Source organism: Chrysemys picta, chromosome 7 (assembly GCF_011386835.1).
Source record: "Chrysemys picta bellii isolate R12L10 chromosome 7, ASM1138683v2, whole genome shotgun sequence".
In the NCBI taxonomy this organism is placed as follows: Eukaryota; Metazoa; Chordata; order Testudines; family Emydidae; genus Chrysemys; species Chrysemys picta.
In genome coordinates this window covers 75,870,042-75,897,698 of record NC_088797.1, presented here as the reverse complement: position 1 = coordinate 75,897,698, position 27,657 = coordinate 75,870,042, and the positions used below count along the sequence as shown (strand labels likewise).

Sequence of the window (27,657 nt, the reverse complement as noted above, 5' to 3'; positions counted from 1 at the left end):
TTAGTTTAATTTTCATTGGTCTCTCCAGTGCAAGTTTTTTGTGTGTGGGTGCATGTGTGTGTCCTTCCATTGATGTTGGTAGCTAACCAAGATCTCACTGTAGCAATACTGCATTTCTCTGTGGATTGTCTGAATCCTTGTGTTGCCCTCAGTATGGTAAGGGAGAATTAGTTCTTGAATGTACTAAGTGTTACATCAAGCATGTCTAATCCAGAGCTTTTCAAACTGTGCTCTGTGGAGAATCGGTAGTTCACAGAGCATTGGCTAGTAGTGCATGGAGAGCTGGCTGATCATATAGTACTGGGCTCCTCTTTATTACTCCCAGCGGCTAAACTGCATTAAAGACAGCTAAAAATGTACTAAATAGTTGCCTAATATTTTCCATGTAAGTAATTGCTGTAGTTGCTACAGGAATATCATGCAATTACAAATGGAAGGGAGAAAAAGTAAGAGAATTCACAAGACAATCTCTATATTAAATGTGATCTGTGTTATGAAATAATTTGAAAACCACTGTTCTAATCCACACCATTCAGTGTTTGGCTTAGAAATTGGTGAATTTGAAAATTATCTGAGGCAGAGCATGAAATTTAGGCCAATAGTGAGCAGAGACGGTATAAAGTACGTTAGAACTTTTTATTCATGCCCATTTATTTTTAAAGAATTATCACTCATCACTAAGACTTATTGGAACTGATTCTTTTCCCTCTTACACTGGTGTAAATCAGGAGTCAATGGAGTCATGGTGGTGAGAGGGGAATTGGGTCCAATTATGCGTTCTCTAGATTTGAACATTGGCTCTGCAGCTGTCACAGATGTAAAACTAAGCCCTGATCCTGCAATTGGATCCACAGTAGGAGATCTCTATGGCTCACCCAAGGCGGAAGTAGCCCCTCAAGCAGATCCAATTGCAGGATTGGGGCTTTATATTTCTATATCAGATGGGTGGATAAAGAGAAGAGCTATCGGAAGTTAATTTCTTTGCTTCTCTGAAATGCATTCTGGGCACATTTCAAACTCCTTCTCTAATTCATAATTTTGCAAGCAAAACCGCATACTAAAGTAACCTGATAAGATATACTGAATTAGTGCTCAAAACCTGCCTGATACCAAATGCTTTCAAATAAAAGTTAGGACACATATACTTGCATGCAGAATATGTATATATAAATCTTGGAAAGGAATTTAAGGCTGTATCTTACACTTATTATGCAATCGCATCTCTTCCAACAATTCTAGACCTGTTACATGGCTATGTCCTAACACTACAGCATATTTATGAATGGCACCAAAAACACACACGACAGTTGCTTTAATTTATTTCAGTACTGGCTGTTGGGCAAATACAGAATTGATTGCTATGTTCTTCACCGAATGTATAGTAATTTTTTCCTCTTCTGTGTTGGCTCAGTCTGCGCTAACCAGGATGCTTTCTAAGAGAGCAATATTTCCCTAAGGTAGACTTGCAAGCAGACTTACTGGCAGGATAAACTGCAATCAGTTTTAGAATAGGTTGCTCTACTCTCTTAACTGCAGTGGCTGAGAAAGAGACACTGGCTTTCCTCTTCCCCCCATTTTCTGATCACTAAAGTCATAAACTAAACCAGCATGTTAATCACTGTAACTTTCAGCCTTTTGTCCTCTCCTGTTAACTGTTTTTTCCTTCATGTTTTGTGCTGTCTTTATTGTCAAGATTACAGTTACAATAATACAACTTCAAGAAATATAGGGATAAACATTAGCACTTCTTTGTAGTTTTGTGCTCATGGTGTCATGGAACAATCCCTACTCAGACATAGGAACAACCACATTAGATCAGAACACAGTCCAGTCTAGTCCAGTATCCTATCCCTGATCATGCCCAGTACCAGATACTTTGGAGGAAGGTACAAGAAATTCTCTGGTAGGCAATGCTGAAATAACTTGCCCACAGGGAAAGTTTCTTCCTAACCTCCATCAAATATTCACAGACAATTCTCCTTGTATTGTTACTTCTAACAAGGAAATCTAACTTGCAGACAAATATTTTTATGATAAAATAAGAAAACAATAAAGGATAAATAAACTATATAAAGGAAAAACAGGAAATTTATTAAGGACCAGATTTTCAGCAAACACCTAGCATATTCTGTCTTTCCATTTATTGACATGGGATTTATGTATGTAATGCCCATAAGCATCCCGGTTATCAATGGGAACATAGAACCTTTAATTGCTAGAAATGTAGAACCTGGTAATTTATCATTGTACTTTTCAGTTGTTTTATCTTCAAACCAGGCACCTCATCCTGTGCTGTGGCAGGTAGGACAGAAGACTACTTACTGGTCATAGAGCAGAATACTGACAAAGGACTAGCCCTCTCATCTTCTCGCCCCTTTCGCATACTCTGTGTTTAGGGTCCAGTCTCACAAGGGGTGCTGAGTATCCTCAATCCCCACTGACTTCAAAGATGGGGGATATTTTAAGATACTGGATTGGGATTCAGAACAGCTTGATTCAGTTTCTAGCCTTGCCACAGACTTTGTGTGTGACAACAAGCAAATTACTCAGGGTCTAATTTTCAGAGGTGCTGAGCACCAACACCTCCAGTTGGAGTCTATAGGAGATGCAGGTACTCAGCACCTCTGAAAATTGGGTCCTTAATCTCATTCCACTTCAATTCTTCCTCTGTTATACTGCAATAATACTTCCCTACTGCACAGGAATGCTGTGAGGATAAATTCAGTAATGTTTATGTAACACTCAGATATTACACTGATAGCACCCTAAAAGTACCTGCAGAGAGAAAACATGAAGGCTCCTAGGAAGCCTTCAGCACCTTGTATAATCAGGCCTTTACTATGTATAAGGTGCCCAATCTCTGAGCCTGTGACAATGAGGGAAAGAGCCCTTCAGCTGAATTTAAAATGCCTGGATATGAAGAAATAGCCACTGAATCACATACCATATTCAATTAAATGGTGCTGAGATATTTAAAGGAACATTTTCAGATTTAAAATAATGTTTTTAAGAAGGAAAGTCTTCACTCATGTTGCTTATACTACTTTAGATTATTACAAATGAAAGACTTTGTAAAGAATCCTAATTCACATCTCACCATTTACTGTATTGGGCTTGTGGACCTTTTGCACTTCATTCAACTTAAACAATGTGGACTAGTCAGTTTCACTTTCACTGCTAGTGTCTCACACTCCAGCACAGAGTTCCAGTTGTAAATACTCCAGGGAAAGTTTAAATCCAAACTTTTTTTGTTTTTAAAAGAACTATTCACTGAATTTTTTTTTAAATCTGTAATAAACCCACTCTTGCTCCCATTGAAGCCAGTGGAAGCCAAGGGCTTGTCTACACTTACAAGGCTGCAGCAGCACTGTTGTAGCACTTCAGTGAAGATGCTACCCACACCAATGGGAGGGCTTCTCCTGTCAACACAGGTAATGACCTTCTCTGAGAGGCAGTAGCTATGAAGCCCTCCCATCAACATAGCGCTATCTACACCAGGAGTTAAGTCAGTATATCTGTGTCACTCAGGGGCATAGGTGATGCGTAAAGGGGGAATCTGGGGTGTGTGTGTCAAGTGCCCCCCAGATTTCTGCTTGGCCTGCTGGGGGGAGGGAGAGGGACTCTGTCCTTCTCCTGCTGTGCTTGCCTCCCGGCATGCTCGGCCCCTGTCCCAGGCAGCTGGGCCCAGGCAGGGAGCAGAAGGGGTGGGACTAGCCACTTCTCATGCCGCCGCTCTGGGTCACTGCTCTGTGCAGCACGGTGGCTGCCTGAGAGAGAGCCCAGCTGAGGAGGTGGCGGAGAGCCACCTCCCAGCCTAAGCCCGGCTGCCAGAGACAAGGGCCGAGCGAGCCAGAGCACCCACTCCCCTGGCATGTTTCTGGCTCGCTCAACCCCTGTCTCCAACAGCCAGTCCTGAGTCGGGGACAGCCCATAGCTGCCACCACCTCCCCAGCCAGGCTGTCTCTCAGGCTGCTGGTGTGCTGCACAGAGCAGTGAGCCGGAGTGGCCAGCTTCAGCTGTGTGACAAGTGGCTCCGTGCCACTCCACACCTGGGCTCAGTTGCCAGGGAGAGCGGCTGAACATTCTGGGCGAGAGGCATAGCAGGAGAAGGATAGAGGCCCCTCACTCCCCGCAGGTAACTCTTGGGGCGGGGAAAGCACGGTGGCCCCAGGCTGGGCACAGGCCAAGGAGGGGTCACACATATGGGGAGGCATGAGTGGTCTGTGCTAAGGAGTGTGGATTTTCCACGTCCCTGAGTGATGTAGTTATACCAACATAAGTTACTAGTGTAGACCAAGCCTCATCATACAGTTCAAAGTGCAGGAAGGCAAAATTAGAGGAACACTAATACAGCAGCACAGGTGCGTTCTGAGTTAGGGAGCTGAGCCCAGAAAAAAGATAGCAAAGCAGGAATGAGAACTGCAGAATAGCTCTGACCTACAATTTTTTTCTTTATTCCAAAATTTATTTCTTTTATTTTCTAAACTGTCCTCTCTGTATCTGTGTGATTTTAGAGGAACAGTAAGGAATTAGTTTTGTTAATTCTGGAGAAAGTCTAGCATTCTCTTTTTAGGAGTGAGTGGAAAATGTGCTTAACTTGAGTGCTGGTTTAATAATCGCTTACATTTGGTTTCTAAGTGAAAAACACAACAGTAAAATGTACTGTATGCTGTTCAGATTCTCTAAAATCCTTATTAAAGCTCTCTAAAGTTCAGAGCCTTTTGGCATTCAACGGAAAGTAACAAGTGTGTTTTGTAAATGTGTATGGCAAACGTGTATTGCATTTTCTTATCCAATTTATTAAAATTCTTAAGCTTGATAGTTCAGTGGGTGGGTTTTAAAAGTCTTAATTCAGTTCACTTGGTCTGTCTTCATGATCATTTCATGCATTGTATTATCAAACATCTCCTGATTTCAACTATATACTGCACTGTGTAACTGAGACTAACAGTAGAATGGACAAATATATGTTCTCTGATGCACATATAAAGCTTCTACTGAAATCTGTGGGAGTTGCCACCATTTTGTTAGAGGGGACATTATACAAGGCCCTGCTATCTAAAGCTGGTTCACCTGTGTGGGGGACAACAGGAACTGAAAAAAGCCCAAGTTTGAATCTCTTCCTGATAGCCCCAAACTACTCTCCACTTCTATAATCATATTTGTGTGATCAGCCTGTATAATCACAATACAAAAATAGTTTAAATCTCATTCGGTCAAATTCTTCCGTGATGTAGTTCTACTGACTTTACTGAGCTTGCAGTAGGGATGAATTTGACCCATTAAATGCAGTAAGTACAGTGGTTTTAGAAAGCAAATTAAGTTCAACATTCCCATAGTGGAAAGGGTTAGGGTTTGGTCCGTTTCATCTTCAAAACCCTCTGTCAACACTCTATACCAATAGCTGAGTCCAAATTCCAGTTCAGCTGATTCAACTACTGGAGTTGTTCTCACTCACAGAGAGGAGAATAATCCCTGATGAAAATGTGTTGTGTGCGTTTGAGTTTGTCTTTTCCCTTTTCTCTCTGCTCTGAATCAGTTCCTTTTCCCTTGCTTTGTTCTGTGGAATTGTGTTTATTATAATTGTTCTATACCTCTCTCTCCTTTAACTCTCAGAACTCCCCTGCCACCATCATTAAGCAGTGCCCTACACTTGCACAGTCAGTGAAAGAGTTAGGGTGAAGTGCTGACCCCAGTGAAGTCATTGGGAGTTTTGCTATTAGCTTCAATTCAGCCAGGATTTCGCCCACCTCTGCTGTAGCAGGAGAGGATGAATCAGGTTAACCATAACTGCAGTGGTCTAATGCTACTAGAAGCCTTATCCCAATTGCTTGTCTTTTGGTCTGGACTATGCATTTTTTTCATAACCCATTTTGCTATACTGGAAATAAACCACGCTTCAGATTTTTCACACTATGAGTTTGTTTTTTAATATTCTTGCATGACTTTGGTTCTTGGTATATTATTTTAACACTTCTTTTCTTTCCACAGACTAAATCTCTAACATATCCCCCTCCTTTTTTCAGCCTGGCTACTTGATATATTACATTCCAGTGAACTCATGACTTGGTCATCTATAGAGCTAGTGTTTGGTTTGTCATCACACTAGACAGGTGAACTGATGCAGCTTCACATTTCCTGGGGATTCGGTTTTAAGCCAGTATCTTCCATTCTGAGCACTATGACATCCTTATTAAAGGCAGACAAACTTATTCTGTTTGATTTCTGACATTGTGGCTTTTGAAAGTTTCCCTTGGACTCATACACTTTTGGGTTTAGGAAATATTGTGAGAAGGAGGAAAAGGAGAGACAACACAAATACAATGAGCCAGACCCACAGCTGTAAATTAGAGTAGTTCATATGACTTCAGTGGTGCTCCACTGAGTTGCACCTGTTAAGGGTCTAGCTTAGTATATTTATATATAACATACATGCACAGCAGTGACTAATACTAGCCCACCTTATGGAGAGAAGGGAATGGCTCTTCTATCCCTACATGCTACCCACCTTCCCTTTAGCAAAATAAAAAACAGAACCAACAACAACCAACACACACACACACCACTTCCTAGAGGGGAAACCTCCTTCACTAGCACACTTCCCCCTCAGAAAATGAAAATTCAGCAGCTGCTATCAGGGATTTCTGTTGTCCTAAGGGATGCAGTCAGAGCTGACTCACTGTGGCTATAAGAGGAATCGTACTTTATCTTTCTACCAAGTACCTTTGAAAGCAAACGGCTTCTTAATTAGTATTGTATTATTAAATAACATATATCCAGATTACAAACAGTCAAACAGTATATAATCAATGGTAATAAGTATCATATTCAGAAATACTCAGTGAAACTTTTTTAATACCATAAGCAAAGTAGAAAAATGACTTGGCCTAACAAATTAGTAGATTTAAAATTTACATTGCATCTTTTCTTACTCTCAGGTGCCAGAATAAGCATCCCTATTCAAGATGACATTTAAGCATATACTGTACTTAGTACAGTACTTAGTAGGAATGGATGTAAGCCTATTCTTAAGTGCTTTCCTGAATCAGGTCCTAAAAGATTTTAATAAGTTGAAAAATTATGTTCAAAATTATAAGATGGATGATTAAAGTCTTAAGGTCCCAGTCCTTCTAACAGTTATGCACATACTTAACTATACTCATATAAATAGTCTCATTGACTGTGCTGAAACTAGTCTGAAGCTTATAGTTAAGTATATGTATAAGTGTTTGCAGGACCAAGGCCTAATTCTGTACCATTGAAATCTGTGGGTGTCTTGCCATTGACTTCAATAGGAATCCTTCATTTGACTTAAATAGATGTTAGACTGGGGCCTTAGTGTCTTGTCCTTCAGCTCCTTTGTGACTCATATTAAAGTAAATGGGAGTCTTATATGTATTACAAGTTCAAAATGGGACCTCATAAAGGCACTTGCCAGCTCACCCCTCCAAGTGGCCCTCCAAGTGACTCTGTGCTTCCTGCTATCTCTTTCCCCAGCACTAGGACCATGGAGTGGAAAGCAGGGCTGGAGTTGAATGCCCCAGATGCCTTCCCTTCCTTCGTTGTCCCCCAACATGAACTTGATACTTTTGGGGGAAGGAGGAGAGTAAAGGCTTGGTAGGGAGGGGAGAAGAGGAATCTGACAAGAGTCTCTGTTGCATGTAGCCTCACTGTGTTGCTCAGCTCCAGTTGAGCTCCACGCTGTGGAGGCACAATCCTAGGCTTTGGCCCTTAGGGCTTATCTGGGCAGGATGAATTGCCTCTTACGCATTTTTAAGTGAGCCCAGACATGTAATGCAGCTCATCTCGTAGGAGTCCCTGTTAGCCATTGAAAAACAACAGCTTCACATTGAGCACATACTGGTAGTGCACATCTTCTCTAAGACTGGTTACCACTTCAGAACATTGGATACCCAGGGACAAACCAACTCTGACCATGATTGTCTTCACAAACTGGAGTTGGCACACAAGTATGTTCTACTGGGATACTAAAGGGTTATTTTTTAAACAGGGCCATTATTGAAGCCAAAGCTATACATGAGAAGATATATTGTTCATACACGGAGCGGTTGATTTGTACTTTGTCGCTAAGCCTCCATTTTACGAAATAGCCTACAATTAACAAAGAGAAAGCTTGTAAAAAAATCACACATCTGGGTTCCAGCACATTTTTTATCTAATTCTTAAAAAGAAAAAAAAATTGATTCTAGGATATTTCTCACAACAACAATAGTCATAAACATTTAGAACATAACTCTAAAAAGCTTTTGATAACCAAACATCTGTCCTCACACTGCCTTCTTTTGCTGCTATTCTTCCTTCTTCCCTCACCACTGGTACTTGCACTTGCTTTATTCATACTGTATCCCCTCCTTTCACAGTGGCAAGGAAAATGTTGCTGCAGCAGCTGAAAACAGGTAACGTTTGCCTTGTATTCTTTTTCCCTCAGACTTTCCACACAAAGTTTTTACCTAAAAATACATCAGATGTATGCACTCTTTGAACAGATGAATTATAATGGTGTTTCAGCTGAGATGATTTGCTAGAGATGTTCATTTTCATTCAGATATTTGAAAGATTCCTGGCCAGGTGACAGACTGTATAGGAATTGTGCAAAATATACCACATTACCTTTAATTCTAGAAAACAGAAAAATAAGCAGCATTTAATCAATGTTTTTGAAGTTCAATATTGTCGTTGTTCAGCAGAGGCGAACAGTCCAGAAGTTCAAGAACCATTTCCATTTTTAATCAGATTCCAATGTTGTGGTCTGAGCTGCTCCACGGGTTTTTTAAATCTAAGTTAGTTGAACTTCTTGACATTTTAAAAGCAATTCTAAATCTGATTCTTGAGTTGTATTGATCATGGATTAAAAAGATACTAATCCTTCCTATATATAGTATTTCTTTGCATTTATATAGTGCTTTTCCTCCCAAAAGATCCTAATGCACTTACAAAATTCATAAACCATCTACATGTATATCTATATTATATACATTTATGTAGATGTAGATAAAAATAATTTCAGCACCAAACACTGAAATGCAGCTACTTCTAGGATGAAGCACTGCCATTATTTATCAGAGCATAGCAACTCTTTATAAGTTCAGAGCATAGAAATAAAGATTTAAGACAGTGCCTTCCTCTGATATCTTGATTACTCCACATGCAACAAGGCTTTATGTCTGCTTTTAAAATAACCCGTATTTGAACAAGTATTGCAGAGAATTAAAATCAGAGTAAGTGCGAGGATTGTCACCACTAACAACATGACCAATCGTGACTGGGATTCCCAGTAAGGGGGGAAAAAACAGCAGTTTACTGGGTCATACCAATAAGATGGAACAGAGGGGGAGGGAGTTGATATATGAAATAATTAGCAACCACATCTACATTAAATAACAGAAGCAGGGAATGAAGGGTAGTATCTATCACTATTGCTTGTGTAGGACTGACCACAAGATTACATGGTTGCTTCATTGAAACTTAACTGCAAATCTCTCTTTGTTGGACTATCTTGAACAATTTCAGACATTTGTCTGGTTTTGGGGTCACACTATACCTACTGAGTCATTTACGTTTGGTTGTGTTGTAACATGTCTTCACCTCTATTGTCTCCAGTGTCTAATTTCTGCTAGGTCTTATTTTGATACTGTGATGTCAATAATGTTGTCTCCAGTTTTAGCTGAAGGCTAAAGAAGACTCTAATGAACCTCTAGATCTCTATCCTGGTTCTCATAATGACTCCTGGTCATAGTCTTTAATAAGGCATTGAAGATTGGTATGATTTCACATGTGACTCTGCAATGATATCAAAAGAGACTTAGGGGATAAAATAAGAGGACATTAGAGATTTGCTGATGTAAATCTCTTCCCAAATAAGATGTCAGTCACAAAACTGAAGCCTTCTTCATCAAACAAAAAGCTAACCTGGCTTTTTTTAATGTTGAGGTTCAGCAGTTTCTCACTCTTTTTCCTTAAGGCCTTTCCCAGTGCATTGAAATACTAAGTCCTACGTCAGAGGGGTAGACATGAGTGTTCTGATATGATGTCCCGTTTGTTAGATTACATGGTAAGCATTTGGATCTCAAAAAACTTAGTGGAACAAATAAAACACTTCTCACTTAAAGGCACTGGCTGCCTTTTTGGCTGGTACTCTTCTTCGCTCTGAAAGACCTAATCATTTAAGCAACTGGTAATGTGGTTAAAAATATATCTCATGCACATACACCCTTCTAATCTTTGTTACCCAGCCCTACAGGTTCTCATCATGTGGCACAGTATGTGACCTCAAGTGTTTGGCATCCTCCTAAGTCACGCACCATGGATGCCAACATTGACAAAGCTAAGCCAGTGGCCTCCAAGGGTTCCGTGAGGTTTGGAACGGGTACAAGTCAAAGGGAAGCCAGTTACATCAGGACTGGCCAGAAAGCCCCTCTTACTTCATCCAATAATCAAAGGTACACTGCAACATGTAACTCCATAACTGACCTGGCTTGTGGCTTTGGTATGGTTTTGTAATAACATTCTCTAACTCTTTCACATGAAAAATCCCATTGCCTAAAAGGCAAATATCTAAGTACTATAAATTTCACCAGCTTTTAGTTCATATGCTTCCCATTGTAAGTGACTTTCTTAATGGCTTCCTCTACCACCAGGCAGGTGACAGCCACATAGGAACCATCTCCACAGAAACAGCAGCCCAGTCTATTGAATGGATGCTGTTGGCATCTGGAATAGAGCTCTTCTTTCTACTAATGCAAGTCCAAAACACATCCATGTTGTGTTCTGCTCTAACTGCCATCTCCAGCACTTCCATCATTAATATATGCTACGGTAGAAGAGATTAGTTCTTTGACTGCTCATTTTGATTTATCTTCCCTACAATTTCAATCCTTTACCCTATCAGAGATTTCTTTGGAGCACCTGAAACAAAAACAACTTTGTGCACTCTTAAAAGAGACTAATTACTGCTTTAATAACCTGCTCTTTAGTTACTATTGCAAGACTCTTAGACCTGGAATTTCATAGGGCTAGGACTCTTCTCAGGTAAAGGAGTGTAATCTGTACTTATTTTTAAGTGTTTGTGTGTGTTTGTGTATGTGTTTTAAATATGGTTGTTAATCATTATCATCTGCTTAACCTCTGCTGAACTGTGTTCCTTCTCATGAGTGAACATCAAAATGGTAACAGAATATACGTACGTGTGTGTGTATATTCATCCACATAACTTTACCATGCTGAATATTTAATTTTATACTTTATTAAGAAAATATTGAGCTATTTAAGAACTTACATTTCCTTTGATTATCCCTTAAAATTTAAAAGACTGATGGAATAGGGTGGTTGGTTAAAAGTAAACTGGAGAAAAACCAGTAAGAAAACAACAGTAACCACTTTACTCATAAAATTATTATTCATGCTCTGATATACGGTAGCAGTTTCATTTTATAAACCATGACTTCATCCTTAGTCAATCAGCAGACATCTGAAGAACTGCTAGGAACCTCCTGGCTCTGCCACTGATTCTCATGGTGGTTTTTGGTTACTCTGAATTCTGCCCCAAGTTACACCCATTCAGTGGGATGAATATATTAACTGAGGGCAGAATTCCCTTTAGATTTGTTTCCCCATTTCTAAAAAGAAGAGTTCTAAGAGTTAATGTTCATAAAGAGCTTTCAAGCTGCAGACATTGTATATGTCCTAAGTATTATTATTTCTACCCAAAAAAGAGAGAGACACTTGCTAAATCGCCACATATTTCTACATCTTGCTCTTTAGTGTTTATGGAATGTGCCTCCTGCAGATACAAAAGGTGAAATCCTGGCTCTGGTGAAGTCAATGGCAAACCACCCATTGCCTTTAGTAGGGACAGTATTTCCAGTCTAAGGTTTTATAGGGGTTAATACAAAAACTGATTGTTCAACAGAACTAAAAGCATTCATAAAACAGGGAACAACCCATTTCTGCTGTCATTACACTGTGGTAAATCTGGACTAATTCCAGTAAAGACAGTGAAGTTACTCTGGATTCTACTGGTAAAAGTAAACAAAGTATTAGGTCCAAAGTGCAGAAGTTAAAGGTAGCAAGATCACATTGCTAATTTAGCTATTTATATATGTTTTGTGTGACTATTTTCTTATTCCCTGGAATAATGAATGCACATCCTAGTGATCTGCAGTTGCAGGAGAAGGATTCAGGCCTCTGTGACTTTTAGATTTCTAGTGCCTAAGTAAAGAAACCTTAAAAACATGTAACATTATTGTTTGATGTCCTTATAATGTATTCTAATGTGCTTGCGTTCAGTTTTATTATATCTACTATAACATGCCCAGCCGCCTCAAACCTGCCCCCACACAGGTACATGTCCACATAAGTTCTTAGTGTTCCTTTGTTTGATTAATTATTGGGGATGTGTTTCAGCTCACATTTAAAAGATCCACTACAAAAATTGAATAACCATACCATAGGCTTATTACCCATGGAGTGAAACCCTGACCCCAGTGAAGCCTGTGGCAAAATTCCCATTGACTGTAGTGGGAACAGGATTTCACCCATGGTTTTTGTCTTGCTCGTTTGTGTTTCCTCTTAAGAAAAAACATACAGTAAATCCCATTTTGTTTGAGGCATGATTTCAGTCCATGCAAATTTGCCAGACCTAAGACATAACAGTAAAATGTAGAGTATCTCCACGTTGGTGTGATATCCATTCCAAAAAGAGGAAATGCAGCTACCACACTGCTTGCAGAGACAGTCAAATACATTGTGTTTTCTTTTATCTGTAAACATGGTATTGCATTCATAGCTCTGAAGCCAGGGCATTGTACAACTACAGTGCTATATGCTTTAAATAATACATAATATATTTGGATAGTGGCTGAGGCAAATGAATCCACAGCATATGACATCAAGATCAATGGGGATTAGATCTGAGTTTTGCATATGTGTATGAAGGTTGGAAAATTTCTGTGGAAGAATTTGAAAGCCTAAATTGTAGATGTGGTGGATATTTTCACTAGTTTATTCATTCTGTAGCTAATAGTAGATACAATATAGAAAGAGAAAGAGATGGGGATTTTTTTTGTAAATATAAAATTGTTCCCTTTCCCTGTTTCTTTCTTTTGAATTTTGTTTGTTTCCTTTTCAAATGGGATAGTTCCAAATGACTCAGGTGTGTTTATTTCATTTGCTGACAGCTGGCTAGTAAATTCACTATTTGCCTTCTGTTTTTCACATGTGTCATTAAAACATTTCAGCACAGGACTTGGAGAGTTCCTCCTGAATGTAGCCTGTGCTATTCATGCTGGGTAGGGGCTATGGTCTCATCGATAGGCAATGGCCTAGGACTCAGGAGCTGTAGGTTCAATTCCCCAGATGAGCCACAAACTTCCTGTGTAGCCTTGTGCACATCAGTTAATCTACACTGTACTTCAATTTCCCATCTGTAAAATAGGATAACACTTCCTCACCTCACAGAATTGTTGTGAGGATAAAATCCATTAACAATTGCGAGGTGTTCAGATATCATGGTGCTGAGGGACATAGAAGTACCTAAATAAGGTGTTACAATCAATATTTTGTACTCAAGAAGACTAGATGTAGTTTTGGTTTCAATAAGCCTATTTTGTCATCAGATAAGGGCAGATACGTTGCTCTGGTCTGCTCCTGCTCCACTTGTGTGACAAAGGGAGCAGAAACTAACTTCATCTCCCAAGCAGGCTTAGGACTGGTATAGCAAACTCATATGCTGCCCCGTCCCTTCTTTCAGCCCTGATGTTGGGGGTGGTGAGGGGCATGTCAGGGCCATGGCTTGCTACTCAGACTTTTGGTGGGCTGAAGAAAGTGCTGAGCAGAGAATGACTGAGCCATAATTAGCTCCCTAGCACTGCACCACCCCGCACATTGCACTGAGGAGATTACACCCCGATGGTGTCTGCTCAGTAACATCCAGAACAGCAGTAACTTGTAGCAATTCTGTTTATTCAGGCCTATGACGATATCGTACAACTGGTTTCCTTTCATCAATGTAATTTTTTTAATGCTTCCACCTAATGTAATCTCTGATCCGGAAGTTAACATTATGCATAAGTGAGTGAAATTTACCCTAGCACTGACGGGTTCTTGCAGGCCTCTACACAACCACCTAGGTCTCATGTGCTGGGAGTTTTTTTGCCATTAACTTCAGTGGGACCAGGATTGGGCAGTAAGACCTTATGTGCTGTGTGGGATGAATTTCACCCAAATGAGAACATTATTGAACTCAGCATTAAACCTAATTTTAGTCCTAACTCAGCTACAGAAAAAAGCTTAACAAATGTGCTTTTGACCTTCCATATCTGTGCTTTTCCCCCCAATAATACAGCTTGCCACTTTGCAACTTTTGGGGCCAAACACAGTGGGTTGTGTGCCTTTACACAGTAAACGTACACTTTTTAAGATGCTTCTTGTTTTATTTAATTTAACTCTAATTAGTACCCCTGTTGAGCATGCGCCAGTGTCTACCAGCTCTGCCTCTGCTCCTGTGCCAGTTGCTTCAGCCAATCAGTCTGCTACTGCTACTCAAAACACATCCAGTCAGATGACACCACCATCAGCCACTCCCATCTCTGTAGTACAAGATTCCTTCTCTTCCTCTTTCCAAAGGTAATGCTTTTTTGCATTGTCTTTTTGCAAATGTCTCCCTGTGTGGTGTTTAGAAGTGCTGTGACTGTGTGTGTGTGTGTGTGTGTGTGTGTGTGTGTGTGTGTGTACATGGGAGTGGGGGGCGGAACTTTATTCAAGTTTGCAGAATATTGGGGAAATATGTTGCCTAGTTTTATGTGTTCTGAAGTTGTTTATTGTTGGAGTGTTGAATTTTTGTTTGCAAGGAAATTGCAAGATGCAAACTGATCTCAGACAAAATTAATCAAATATCTTTGTAAGTGAGGAGTATAACTTACATTTTCAAAAAAGAAAATCTGATGTTAAAAATAAAACTGTTTTGTCACCAGTAGCGAGGACACCAAAGTTTCATAATAATTAAAATAGCCAGTGAAAATCCTTTACATTGCATTAAAGCAGTGTTAAAATTATCAAGAAATAAACAGGTTAATAAATTAGGCAAGCTAATATAAAGATCCATCTGGATTTGAATATACCTAAACAAAGACAGCGCCCTTTAGAAGTTCAAAGAAGAAAATGCAAAATGCAGTTTGACGCTTTGAGTGATAACACACTATGTACAGTAGGATCTTTGATATTTACTGTAGTGTTACAGACCTCACTATTCTGGGATGTGCCATGTACGGGATGTCAGTAGATCCATTCATTTGGGGGTTGACTTCTCTATAAAGGCACTAAGTTGATTTATTTCTATTTAACTGTGTTTTTTTTTCTAATAAGATTTAACTATACAATTAATACAGGATTTAAAAAGGAACAAAGATAGTAATTCAGAGTCTATTCTCACTTCACTGAGCATTCATAATTGCTGTATAATACTGAGAATTATACATGTATATCTGGGGTGAACAGACTCCTCAGACTGTGGGGAAAATGGGTGAAGTTTACATAATAATAATTGTCAAAAGAATAAGAGTGAATTCATGTTGTACCTTTTTTCTTTTCTCTTTTACAGTTTTTGCTCCTAAAAGCTTTGAAAATAATTTACCTTGCACATTTTAGCCCACTTTAAGTGGCCAGGAACAAAAAGTCTCCCCTTCAATAATATGAACTACTTTCAAATAATAGAGGCTCAAAATGTAACCTACAGTATCTTAAAATTGCATAATTTGGTAGGAAATGTTCTTTCTGTTCTAAAGACTTTGTTTTGGTTTTTTTACCTGCTATTCTCTCACCAAGACACTTTAAAAATATTTATGAATACTGACTTTTTTTAGCTGCTAATATCTCAAATTTCTTTCAAAACACTTTTTGTTTGACTCTGCATTTTTGTTCTGATGCCATAGAGTCAGACATCCAGCCAGCAAAGGGAGACTAAGAAAAGTACGACACCCTATTTTCATAATTATAATTATATTATTTCACATACAATAATGGTTTAAATAATTTTAGCCCTCAGTATATCTTTACTTAAACTGCTGCACGAAGAAAATGGAGTGTAAAATACATTCTTGAAAAAGCAAATCCCTACTCCATATAGGTAAGAATATAAACAACCTTTTGGGATTGATCACAACAAAAATGACCATAAGATCTTTGTGCTCTTTACTCTGGCATTAGCTGAATATTTAAATGTTTGTCTTGACTTCTGATTCAAATATACTGTTCCTTACAGGGTAAAAATGTATGCCATTCAAACAAGATACTTGTCTGAACCACCACCTTTCTTAGCTATCCAGAGTCGTGTTTTAATATTTCTTCTGTAACTTGTGCGTTTTGTCTTCTGTAGGAATGTGCTTGGTTGTGCTATACTCTAGGTCTGCAGATGTATTCCACAGAAAATACATGTGTTGCTGTAACTATAGAGTGGTCGTCTTATACCTGAACTCATACATGGCTCAGTTCTGAGATGTCACTATTGTTCTCCTTGTAACATTCTTTTGTACATGCGTTCATATTTTTACTGTGTTCTCTGCAGAGAGCTTGCAGGCCCCAGCTCTCTGTCACAGCCTAAACCTTTCCCTGGGTCCAAGAACATGTCACTAGCAGCTTCCACTGTTTCATCTGCTATCTCTGCTCAGTCTAGTATATTTGCAAACATCTCTTTTTCTTTTTAGTCAGATTGTTTTCACTCTTCATTATTCACTCCAGTTTGAGGTCCATAACTTCTTAAAAGATTGGCTTGGGAGAGAACATTGAGAAGTGTAAAATTTACTTGATGGAGCAGCCTCTTTGTTTTGATCTTGTCTGAATTAAAACCAAGCTAAAAGAAAACCTTGATCTTTCAAGTAGTAGGTTTAAAGTACATGACTAAAAAATGTTCTCAGAGCTCAGACAGCTAGTTGTATGTCAGATTCAAGTTTGTTTGTTTGTGTGGTGTTTGTCTAATTAAGAGAGGTGGCAACCCCAAACTGTGTTTTACTTGGTGAAAAATTTGGATCATAATGTGACCAGCTGACCCATTTTTAAAGGTTCATCAGACCTGCTTTTATTGTATTTTAAACAATGATTAACTAATGACAGATCGCTAGTGGGAGAAGGGTTAGAAATAGTTATCACTAGAAACAAAGAATACTACCATAATGCTTTCTGCCAGGCTTTCCTAGTTGCTATGGAGCATTTACATTTAATCAAGCTGAACAGTAGAGAAGGCAATGGATTTTAAGATTTATTATTTGAGCACAATTAGATAATGATGATGATGAGAGAGACTGAGTCAGTCCGTAATGTACTTTAGGTAATAATTATCCAAATGTGCTTTATCTCAGCATAAAACACCTCAGGGCATTGTTTGCAGTGAAAAGAGCACACTGGTTTGAAGGCCAAATCTGGAGAAATTTTATATATAAAAATCTGGGGAACATTATAGAAAATATAAGTGACCACACAAGCATATCTCAAACCTTTCAATATGTTGTCATTTCTCTAGCACAGGGGTGGACAAACTTTTTGGCCTGAGGGCCACATCTGGGTATGGAAATTGTATGGCGGGCCCTGAATGAAATTGGGGGTTGGGGTGTAGGAGGGCGTGAGGGCTCCAGCTGGGGGTGCGGGCTCTGGGGTGGGGCTGGAGATGAGGGTTGGGGGTGCAGGAGAGTGCTCCGGGCTGGGACTGAGGGGTTTGGAGGGCGGGAGGGGAATCAGGGCTGGGGCATGTGGTTGGGGTGTGGGAGGGAGTCAGGGGTGCAGATCTGGGAGGCGCTTACCTCAAGCAGCTCCTGGAAGCAGCAGCATGTCCTCCCTCCGGCTCCTAAGTGGAGGCACAGCCAGGCGGCTCTGCCCACTGCCCTGTCCGCAGGCGCCATCCCTGCAGCTCCCATTGGCTGTGAGCCCATTGGCAGGGGTGGCACTTGGGGCACGGGCAGCATGCAGAGCCCCCTGGCTGCCCCTATGCATAGGAGCTGGAGGGGGGACATGCCGCTGCTTCTGGGAGCCACAGCACAAGTGGTACGGGGCAAGCCCGCGACCCTGCTCCCTGGCAGGAGCTTGAGGGCCAGATCAAAACTTCTGAAGGGCCAGATGTGGCCTCCGGGCCGTAGTTTGCCCACCCCTGCTCTAGCAACAATGCAGAATTGAAAGAGCTATGGGATGGAAAATCGTTATTGGTTCTGGAATGTAAATATGCACACTAAGCACTCCATCTGATTCTATAATTCCCATATTCAGCAAGCTAAAACAAACTAGGCTAAATTCATTCTTGGTGTAATTCCACTGAGTTCAGTGGAAATACACCAGAGATAAATGTATCTCATTGGGCACTACAATTGACTTCTAATTTTTCTCATTAACTTCTGAAAACAGTGTAAGTCCTAGGTCAAATCTGCAACCATGGCCATTCCAAATAAATAAATGAAAGCAACCAGAGATGTAAGAACTGAAGGATCATGTGGAGAAGTGAAGAACTGATTGATGTGTTAATGTGGTCCATACATTTTCACTTTATGTAAAATTAATGGGGCACTGGATTAATTTAATATGTTATATATATGGTGAAATACAGCAAAATAATTGCTAGGGAAATTCACTGAGAAACCAGATGTTGCCAGGAGTGGAAAATCTTGCCATAATACCTCCAACATCTTGGAAGGGGTCCTCTTATTGACATTGCACCACTTCACTAAATAGTTTTACAAGTATTCAGATAAGTGTGGATTTTTAGCTTTCTGTGTGTATGGCCAAGTTTTTTAAAAGCGACTGGTGATTTTGGATGCCTCCATTACTTTTGGGTGTCCAACTTGAGACATCTTAAAGAGGTCTTATTTTCAAAGGGTGATTTTAACTAGAATTTATTTATTTGAGAATGGGGTCTGGGATCATTGAAATTGATAAAAAAAAATTAATTACCAAAGAAGATCTCTTACTTGCTCAGGGGGGAAAAAATACTACATATAGTTAGGTGTGATGATTGGCACTCAAAAGTTATTCCTTTTGAGGATGTGGTCCTAGCTGACATGTAAACTCATGGGAAATATTTCTCTCTGTTTGTAATTAAACCTTATCCATAGATAGAACAAAATTTGTAAACAGATGCAAGTCCTGGTGCTTACTCTTGCAAGCCAGGGAATTTGCATCAAAATTTTGTTAGTCTGAATTCCAAGCCTTCCAGATTGCTACTATTTAACATGGCTGCAAAAGGGATTTGCATGGGTGATTCCCCTTAGCTCTAATGGGAGTTACGGATGTAAAATCACTTGGACATGGATAAATGAAGAGACTCTTAAATGTGCAAGTCCATTCAGCTTTCCATAATAAGGCAAAGAAAGCAGAAACAGATTAGAATAGTGATTGTATGGAATAATGCTCAGAAGCTGTTTGCAGCAAGTAGCAAATAGCAACTTAGCCCTGGTCTACACTAGGGGGTGGGATCGATCTAAGTTACGCAACTTCAGCTACGTAAATAACGTAGCTGAAGTCGATGTACTTAGATCGACTTACCGTGGTGTCTTCACCACGGTAAGTCGACTGCTGCTGCTCCCCCGTCGACTCTGCCTTTACCTCTCGCGGCGCTGGAGTACAGGCATCAATGGGAGAGCGCTTGGGGGTCGATTTATTGCGTCTAGACTGGACGCAATAAATCGATCCCCACTGGATCGATCGCTGCCCGCCAATCCGCTGGGCAGTGTAGACATACCCTAGAAGCAATTGCTCATTGTTGGTCCACTGCAGAGGTAATTGAAGTGGAAACTGCACATTGGCTCCAAAGAATAATTCCAAATATATGTGGTCTGAGCACCTGACCCTGCCAACATTTAGCAGTGTAGTAACTTTCTAAAATTTCATAATGCAAATTTCAGGTTATTCTGAGGAGCATTTATTTTATTAACCAAACTGATTATTAAGATCGTTTGTTCATAAACCGAAGCTGTCTCCTTTATACTCAGCCTCTCCCTGCTGTCTGATCTGTTCAGCGATGCCACAATCCAGTGCTTCTGATATTGACATTTAACTGCCAGAGAAGTCATTATGGTGTCACAGCTACTGGGCATCAGTCAGCAGCGAGAGAGAGGTAGGATATAAAACTTCTGTTTGTGTATACAGTCACTGATAAATCCATCAGAACGAGAGGGAAAGAAATCCAGAAAAAATGTGATGGCTTAAGAAAGACTTTCTCACAACAATTTTTTATAGCAGGTCAGTGATTTCTGAAAACTGCCCACTCAGACTGACACCACAGTCCTGTCTCAGGCACAGTATCTACTAAGTAGGGATAAGACCGGGAAGGATGGATTGATCCAGGTAGGAGTTACAGGAGAACCCAGTTCCCAAGGTTCTCTGTTAATTGTTTCTTCCAACTGAGGGCTTCATTCATTGAAAAGCAATGCAAGTCTGTTGTCTATAAAATCCCAGAGCTGGACTCTGCAATCAGACTTAGTTGGATGAGCCAGTTGCTCTTCATGAATAAAACTAAGGGAGCATCACCTGACTCTAAAATCCTGAGACACAAAAACTATCTGATGTGTGTTTTCTTGACTGTGGTCCAGATTCTTCTCTCATTTACACCTGTGTAACTGCATTAGGCTTAGCCTGGTGTAACTGAGGGCAAAATTGGTGACTGTGTGTACTAGTGAGTAGGAAGTAACTAGTAAGGTTACTTACTTCCTGTTACTTCCATGGTATATTAACTGCTCATGAGGCCAACTACAGGTTCTTCTTGGAGTGATTGCTCATGTATATTCCACAATAAGTGTGCGTGCTCGCCACATGCACCGGTGCTGGAAGTTTTTCCCCTAGCAGTACCCGTAGGGGGGGAGTGCCCCCCGCAACCCCTGGAGTGGCACCTGCCTGGTGCGGTATAAGGGGAGCTGTGCACTCTCCCCACCCTCAGTTCCTTCCTGCCACCAGTGAAGGTGCGTTGGAACTGCTGAGCTCCAGCTTTGCTGCACCTTGTCCCCAGAACTGTTTGTTCATTCATTAGTACCTGTAGTCAGTTAGCTATTTCAGTTAGTTTAATTAGTTAGTGAGCCAGGGCCAGGGCATGCTCCACCCCCCCAGGATTTAAGTCGTGCAGCTCTTGTAGGCGTTCTATGCCAAGGAGTGACCTGCACATGGACTGTCTGCGCTGCTTGGGAGAAACCCATATTAGCGAAAGGTGCAAGATCTGCAAGTCGTTCAGGCCCGGACCAAAAAAGAAAGGAACATTAGGCTCCGGACCATCCTGATGGAATCACGCTGGCCCCGACCCCGGCACACCGCTCCGAACTGGTACCCGGCACCGTGGCGTCGGTACGCAGAGACCCTCCAGTACCATCGACCAGTTGGCACCACTCCCCTTCTATGCGGCATGCCAAGAAGACCGGAAAGACTCCCTCTTAGCAATGGCACTGAGGGAAGTCTGGGACAGAGGCTAGGCCCATTCGGGTAGCCCTTGATCCCCACCTTGCCCTAGCCTCCGACTCATGTTGAGCGGAGTAGCCCAGCCCCTTTGGAGCAGGCCTCTCCGGATGTCCGGATGCCATCTATGCCCGAAGCCCTCCAGGCGGCCAGGTACGTCATGTCCATGCTGGTGCCCAAAGCTACGCCAATGTCAGCCCCACATTCCAGGGGCAAGCCGCCGCTGGGATCACCGCAGTCGCCGCCAGCCCGGTACCGGTCTCAGTTGAGTAAACGTTCCCAACACTGCTCACTGCCCAGCAACCGTTCAGGGCTCAGTCCATGTGGATCACCCTTGACACCGGCCAGACTGTCTGGATGGGTGCCGTCCAACCGGGACTCCCAGCACCTCTCGTCTTCGTGGAGCGATCATTGACAGGACTGTGGCCTGGGTGTCAGAAGCACTGTCGGCCTCCATCCCTAGACACCCAAGAAAGAAGTTGGTGGGACCTGTGCCCAGAGTCCGACCGCACTGGTCTCCTCACCCCATCCGGAGGAGCTGATTGTGGCCCCGCCCCCCCCCTGTCCCGCAGGAGGACTACCGGGCCCACCAAGATCTCTTAAAAAGAGTGGCAGCAAGCCTCCACCTCCAGGAAGAGGAGATGGAGGAGCCCTCAGACTCCCTGTTCAATGTGCTGTCCCCCTCAGCACCGGGCAGTGTGGCCCTGCTGCTTCATGAAGGGGTGGCAAGAATTTCAAACGCCCTGTGGCAAACACCAGCCTCGTTGGCTCCCATCTCTAAGAAGGCGGAACGCAAGTACTTTGTACCCCCTAAGGGGCACAAGTATTTGTATACCCACCCAGCGCCCAACTCCTTGGTGGTCAAGTCGGTCAACCACAGGGAACGGCAGGGGCAGCGAGCCCCGACCTCAAAGAACAAAGACTCTCAGAGGCTGGATACTTTCAGGAGAAAAGTTTATTCGTCCTCAAGCTTCCAGCTAAGAGTAGCAAACCATCAGGCTCTCCTGGGTCGCCATGAGTTTAATCTCTGGGGATCCTTCCCCAAGTTCGAGGACTCCCTCCGGGAGCACGATAAAAAGAGGTTTAAGAAGCTTGTGGAGGAAGGGGCAGCAGCTGCAAGGGCATCTCTGCAGGCCGCTTCCGATGCAGCGGACACGGCCGCATGGTCCATGGCCTCGGCGGTGTCCATGAGATGGGCGTCATGGCTCCTGCTCTCTGGGCTATCCAGCGAAGCGCAGTCATCAATGCAGGATCTCCCTTTCGACGGGAAGGCTCTGTTTGCTGAGGAAACAGACACAAGGCTGCATGGCATGAAAGACTCCCGCACGACCCTCCAGACCTTGGGCCTCTCCCTGCTCCAGCAAAACCCAAGTTCAAGGCGCAGCAGGCTCCCGCCCAGGCCGCCCTCCCAAAGTACGAGGCCGCCCATAAGAAGCAGCGGGACTATAGAAAACGCCCGCAAAGGCAGTCTCGGCCTGCCCCCCAGCCTGGGTCCTTTAAGGGCAAGCAGGCGGGTAAAAATCATTTTCGATGGGATGCTCAGGGGTACCCCGCCAGTTCTCAGCAGGGATCCACCCCCAGTAAAGCTCCCTTTTTCCAACCAGTTGTGTGCTTTCCTCCCGGAATGATCGCAGCTCACCTCAGACCGATGGGTCCTCAACACCATCTCCCGATGTTACACCCTTCAGTTTACCTCCTCCCCGCCCAACCACCCCCTGCCTCCGTCCCTCTTGGGGGACCCATCACATGAGGCTCTGCTCGAGCAGGAGGTTGGGCGGCTCCTGGAACTAGGAGCGATAGAGGCGGTGCCCAAGGAGTTCATGGGCAAGGGGTATTACTCCCGGTATTTCCTTATCCCGAAGGCCAAAAGGGGGCTCAGGCCCATCATGGACCTGCGAGGCCTGAACCAGTACATGGTGAAACTCAAGTTCCGCATGGTTTCCCTGGCCTCCATCATCCCCTCCCTGGATCCTGGGGACTGGTACTCTGACTTTGATCTACAGGACGCGTAGTTCCACATCCACATATTCAAAGGGCACGTGCGTGTCCTCTGTTTCGTGGTAGGATAGAATCACTACCAATTCATGGTCCTCCCTTTTGGTCTGTTTACTGCCCCCAGGGTCTTTACAAAGTGCATGTCGGTAGTAGCTGCCTACCTCAGGCGCAGGGGGGTCCAGATATTCCCCTATCTGGATGACTGGCTGGTCAATGGCACCTCCCGATCGCAGGTGAGGGATCATGTGGCACTCCTGTCCACATGCACCGTCCTGGGCCTGTTGGTAAACAACACCTAGTCCACGTTAGTCCCAGTCCAACACATAGAGTTTATCAGGGCGCTCCTGGACGCAACATCGGCCAGGACCTCTCTCCCCCCAGACTGGTTCGAGACCCTGAAAGGGCTCATTGACTCGGTTGCAAGGTTCCCGGTGATGACAGCCAGGGCTTGCCCGCAGCTGCTAGGTTACATGTCAGTGTGCATGTATGTGATCCGCCATGCCAGACTCAGGATGAGACCCCTCCATCTCTGGCTGGCCTCGAAGTTCTCCCAGGCCATGGACAGAATGGACAAGGTCTTCACCATGCCAAACTCGGTGATCACCTCCCTGTGGTGGTGGTCCGCCCCAAGCAACATGCTCGAAGGGGTCCCGTTCAGGGACAGGGCCCCGTCGTTGGAGCTGGTGTCCGATGCATTGGACCTGGGCTGGGGGGCCCATGTGGGGAATTTTCAGACCCAAGGCCTGTGGTCTCTGCAAGACCTCACCCTTCATATAAACATCAAGGAACTCAGGGCGGTGCGACTGGCATGTATGGCCTTCCGCTAGCACCTGAAGGGCAAGGTAGTCAGGGTCCTCATGGACAACATGGCCTCAATGTTCTATATCAACAGGCAAGGTGGGGCCCGATCCTCTGCCCTCTGCCACGAAGCCCTCAGTCTGTGGGACTTCTGTATAGCCCATGATATCCACCTAAAAGCCTTTCACCTGCCGAGTGCCCAGAACGTGAGGGTGGATCGCTTGAGCAGAGATTTTTCCTCTCAGCACGAGTGGTCTCTACACCCAGAAGTGGTCCACCAGCTCTTCCAAAGGTGGGGAACTCCCTAGGTGGACCTATTTGCGGCCCGACAGAACCGACGATGCCCCTGGTTCTGCTCCGGGGGCGGCTTAGGGAAGGGCGCTATCTCCGATGCCTCCTATCCTGGTCAGGCTAGCTTCTCTACACCTTTCCCCCATTCCCTCTGATCAGCAGGGTCCTGGAGAAAATAAAGACGGACAAAGCCAGGGTCCTCTTCATTGCCCCGGCGTGGCCCAGGCAGCACTGGTACGGGACCCTCTCGGGCCTGGCGGTGGCTCCGCCGTGGCTGTTGTCGCTCCGCCCGGACCTGCTCTCTCAGGACCAGGGCCGCCTCCTCCACCCCAACCTGGCAGCTCTTCACCTTATGGTGTGGCTGCTCAGTGGCTAGGTGGCGAGGTAAGGACATGCTCAGAACAGGTTCAGCGCATCCTCCTCGAAAGTAGACGGCCCTCTACTCACTGCTCCTACATGGCAAAGTGGTCTCGGTTTTCTAGGTGGGCGGCGGACCAAGGTGTGTCCCCAACGTCTGCCCCAATCCAGCTTATCCTTGATTACCTCCTCCACCTTAGGGCCCAGGGCCTGGCGCCCTCGTCAGTCAGAGTGCACCTGGCAGCCATATCGGCCTTCCATCCCCCGGAGCGAGGACACATTGTGTTCTCCCATGCTATGACCGGCCGGTTCCTTAAGGGTTTGGACTAGCTTTACCCATATTCTAAGCCCCTGGTCCCACAATGGGACCTGAATCTGGTGCTGGCTCGTCTTACGGAGCCCCTGTTTGCACCATTAGCCATGTGTTCCTGGTCTCACCTCTTGTGGAAGGTGGCCTTCCTGGTTGCTATCACATCGGCCAGGTGGGTCTCGGAGGTCAGGGCCCTGACCTCCGAGCCGCCGTATACAGTCTTTCATAAGGACAAGGTCCAGCTCGGCCCACACCCCGCATTCCTCCCGAAGGTGGTCTCTGCCTACCACATGGGTCAGGACATTTTTCTACCAGTCCTCTGCCCCAAGCCTCACATGACTAGTGAGGAGCACTGTCTCCACACGCTCGATGTGAGGCGGGCTCTGACTTTCTACCTCGAGCGGACCAAGCCATTCAGAAAGTCCTCACAACTGTTTGTCGCCTCGGCTGAGCGCGCAAGAGGCCAGCTGATTTCCACTCCGCGGCTTTCCAGATGGATCACTTCGTGCATCCGCTTCTGTTATGAGCTGGCGGGTGTCCCCCCGCTGCCCATTGTGAGGGCGCACTCGACTCAGGCGCAAGCGTCATCGGCTGCCTTCGTGGTCCACATCCCTATAAAGGACATTTGTAGGGCCGCCATGTGGTCTTTGGTTCACACGTTCACCTCGCACTATGCAATAGTCTCCCAAACCAGGGATGACGCCAGGTTCGGCAGGGCGGTACTCCGTCCCGAGAACTTGTGAACTCCTACCCACCTCCAGAAGGTATAGCTTGGAATCATCTATTGTGAAATACACATGAGCAATCACTCAAAGAAGAAAAGACAGTTATCTTTTCGTAACGGGTGTTCTTTGAGATGTGTTGCTCATGTCTATTCCACATCCCGCCCTCATTCCCCTCTGGCGGAGTTGTCTGGCAAGAAGGAACTGAGGGTGGAGGGACCACTCCAGCGGTCGCAGGGGGCGCTCCCCCCCTACGGGTACTGTTGGGGAAAAACTTCTGGCACTGGTGCACGTGGCGAGCACACACACCTATTGTGGAATAGACATGAGCAACATATACTTTTTAAAAGGTAGATCATCAAGAAACTGCAACTACTCCTTTGTGTAGATCCCTGAAATCAGACTAACATTTTGTAAATCCCAGCAAAGATGCTTTTCAATTTGAAACATGATAATTGAATTTTCTGTCATGAATACCTGTGTGACAATTATTCTGACAGATTGGTAACTGTTAGATGTCTTTCACTGTCCATGGTACTTTCCGTAATCTTTAGTTGCACAATTAACTTTTTGATTAATATATTCTGGTTCAAAATGAACTGTATCCATTTGTGCCTGGAAAATTATAGGTAACCACTCTCAAAACTACAAATCACATGCTAACTATATAAGATTTTAATATAATATATATAGCAACAACTAATTAGTAATTAAAGATCTAGACACCATTGTGATCACATTAATTGCATAACCAATTCAACCTTTAAATATAAACTGATTAGTGTGTTTTATTTTATCCTTTTTCCATTTCCCTTCTATCCATATCCCTTTTCATTTAGAGTTAGGAAGCACTCTTAAATCCTTGTTCCTCCAAATAGATATGCACATGTGTACATGCTCATGTGCAGCCCCACTGAATTCTACATAGGCAAAAGTGTCTGACAGTGCATGTAGCAGTTTGAAGGTTGGGAACTTAATCAGTAAATGAGAGCAAGCGAGTTTGCCTTGAGCACGTATAAACTCCCTTACCACTTAACTACCTCTTTCTGTTTCTCAATAGCATCATGGACCATGATACCCTCCTCACGCTATTTAAAAACAATTGAACATTGAAAAAAACAATTATTTAAATTAGCATATACAGAATTGCAGCTTGCCACAATCAATTATCTGAGCCCAAGCCAGGGGATCCAAAGAGGGCTACACCAAGAAGTTGGATATGTTAGTGCCCTGAAATCTTAATTTGCACTCAAAATGGAACAGCAAGAAGTGACAAAGTTCTAAGGCCTCATATTGTTATCAGCAGGAAAGGGGTACACTCCCAGGTCAGATCTCCCATAGATGTAGAAGGTGCAGTAATGCAGCAGGTCTGGAGATTGAAGAGCTAACTGGAACTTCAGGTGAACTATATAAAATTGGTTTCCTGATAGTCACAGGTGAAGAGGACTCTGAAGGGATAGAGCTCCATACTAGTGGTCAGAGGGCTGAAATGTAGCTGGAGTTGGATTCTTTCTCTTTACATAGAAACCTTCTTGTTTCTTTTGTTATAAACTGTCCATTCAGGAGCATGGTAAAGATTTTTTAAAATGGATGCCTATAATTGGACTCCTAAGTCCATATTTTGGCACCTAGATAAGAAGCCTGGTCTTTCAAAAAACTAAACATACAGCAGCTCCCATTTAAAAACAAGGCAACTTATTTAGGTGCTAAAATATGGACCTAGGAAACCAACTTTGGGCAACCATTTTAAAA

General features: G+C 43.3%; 1 protein-coding gene across 39 annotated transcripts in view; it reads left to right on the top strand.

Annotated features, from left to right (window-relative positions):
* The window catches only part of LDB3 (LIM domain binding 3), a 206,971-nt gene that overhangs the window by 138,154 nt on the left and 41,160 nt on the right, over nt 1-27,657 (top strand). For 28 of the 39 annotated variants that reach the window (XR_006175507.2, XM_065551824.1, XM_065551823.1 and 25 more), the window contains 3 exons: nt 8,382-8,417; nt 10,254-10,460; nt 14,473-14,643. The exons of 3 other annotated variants lie outside the window; for them this stretch is intronic. Coding sequence is in view for 35 of the 36 variants with exons in the window: in XM_065551824.1 (XP_065407896.1) it covers nt 8,382-8,417; nt 10,254-10,460; nt 14,473-14,643 (414 nt within the window). In the remaining variant the exon portion in view is untranslated. The remainder of the gene's footprint in view (nt 1-8,381; nt 8,418-10,253; nt 10,461-14,472; nt 14,644-27,657) is intronic. 8 more of the 39 variants (XM_065551826.1, XM_065551825.1, XM_065551821.1 and 5 more) reach the window with 5 other exon arrangements.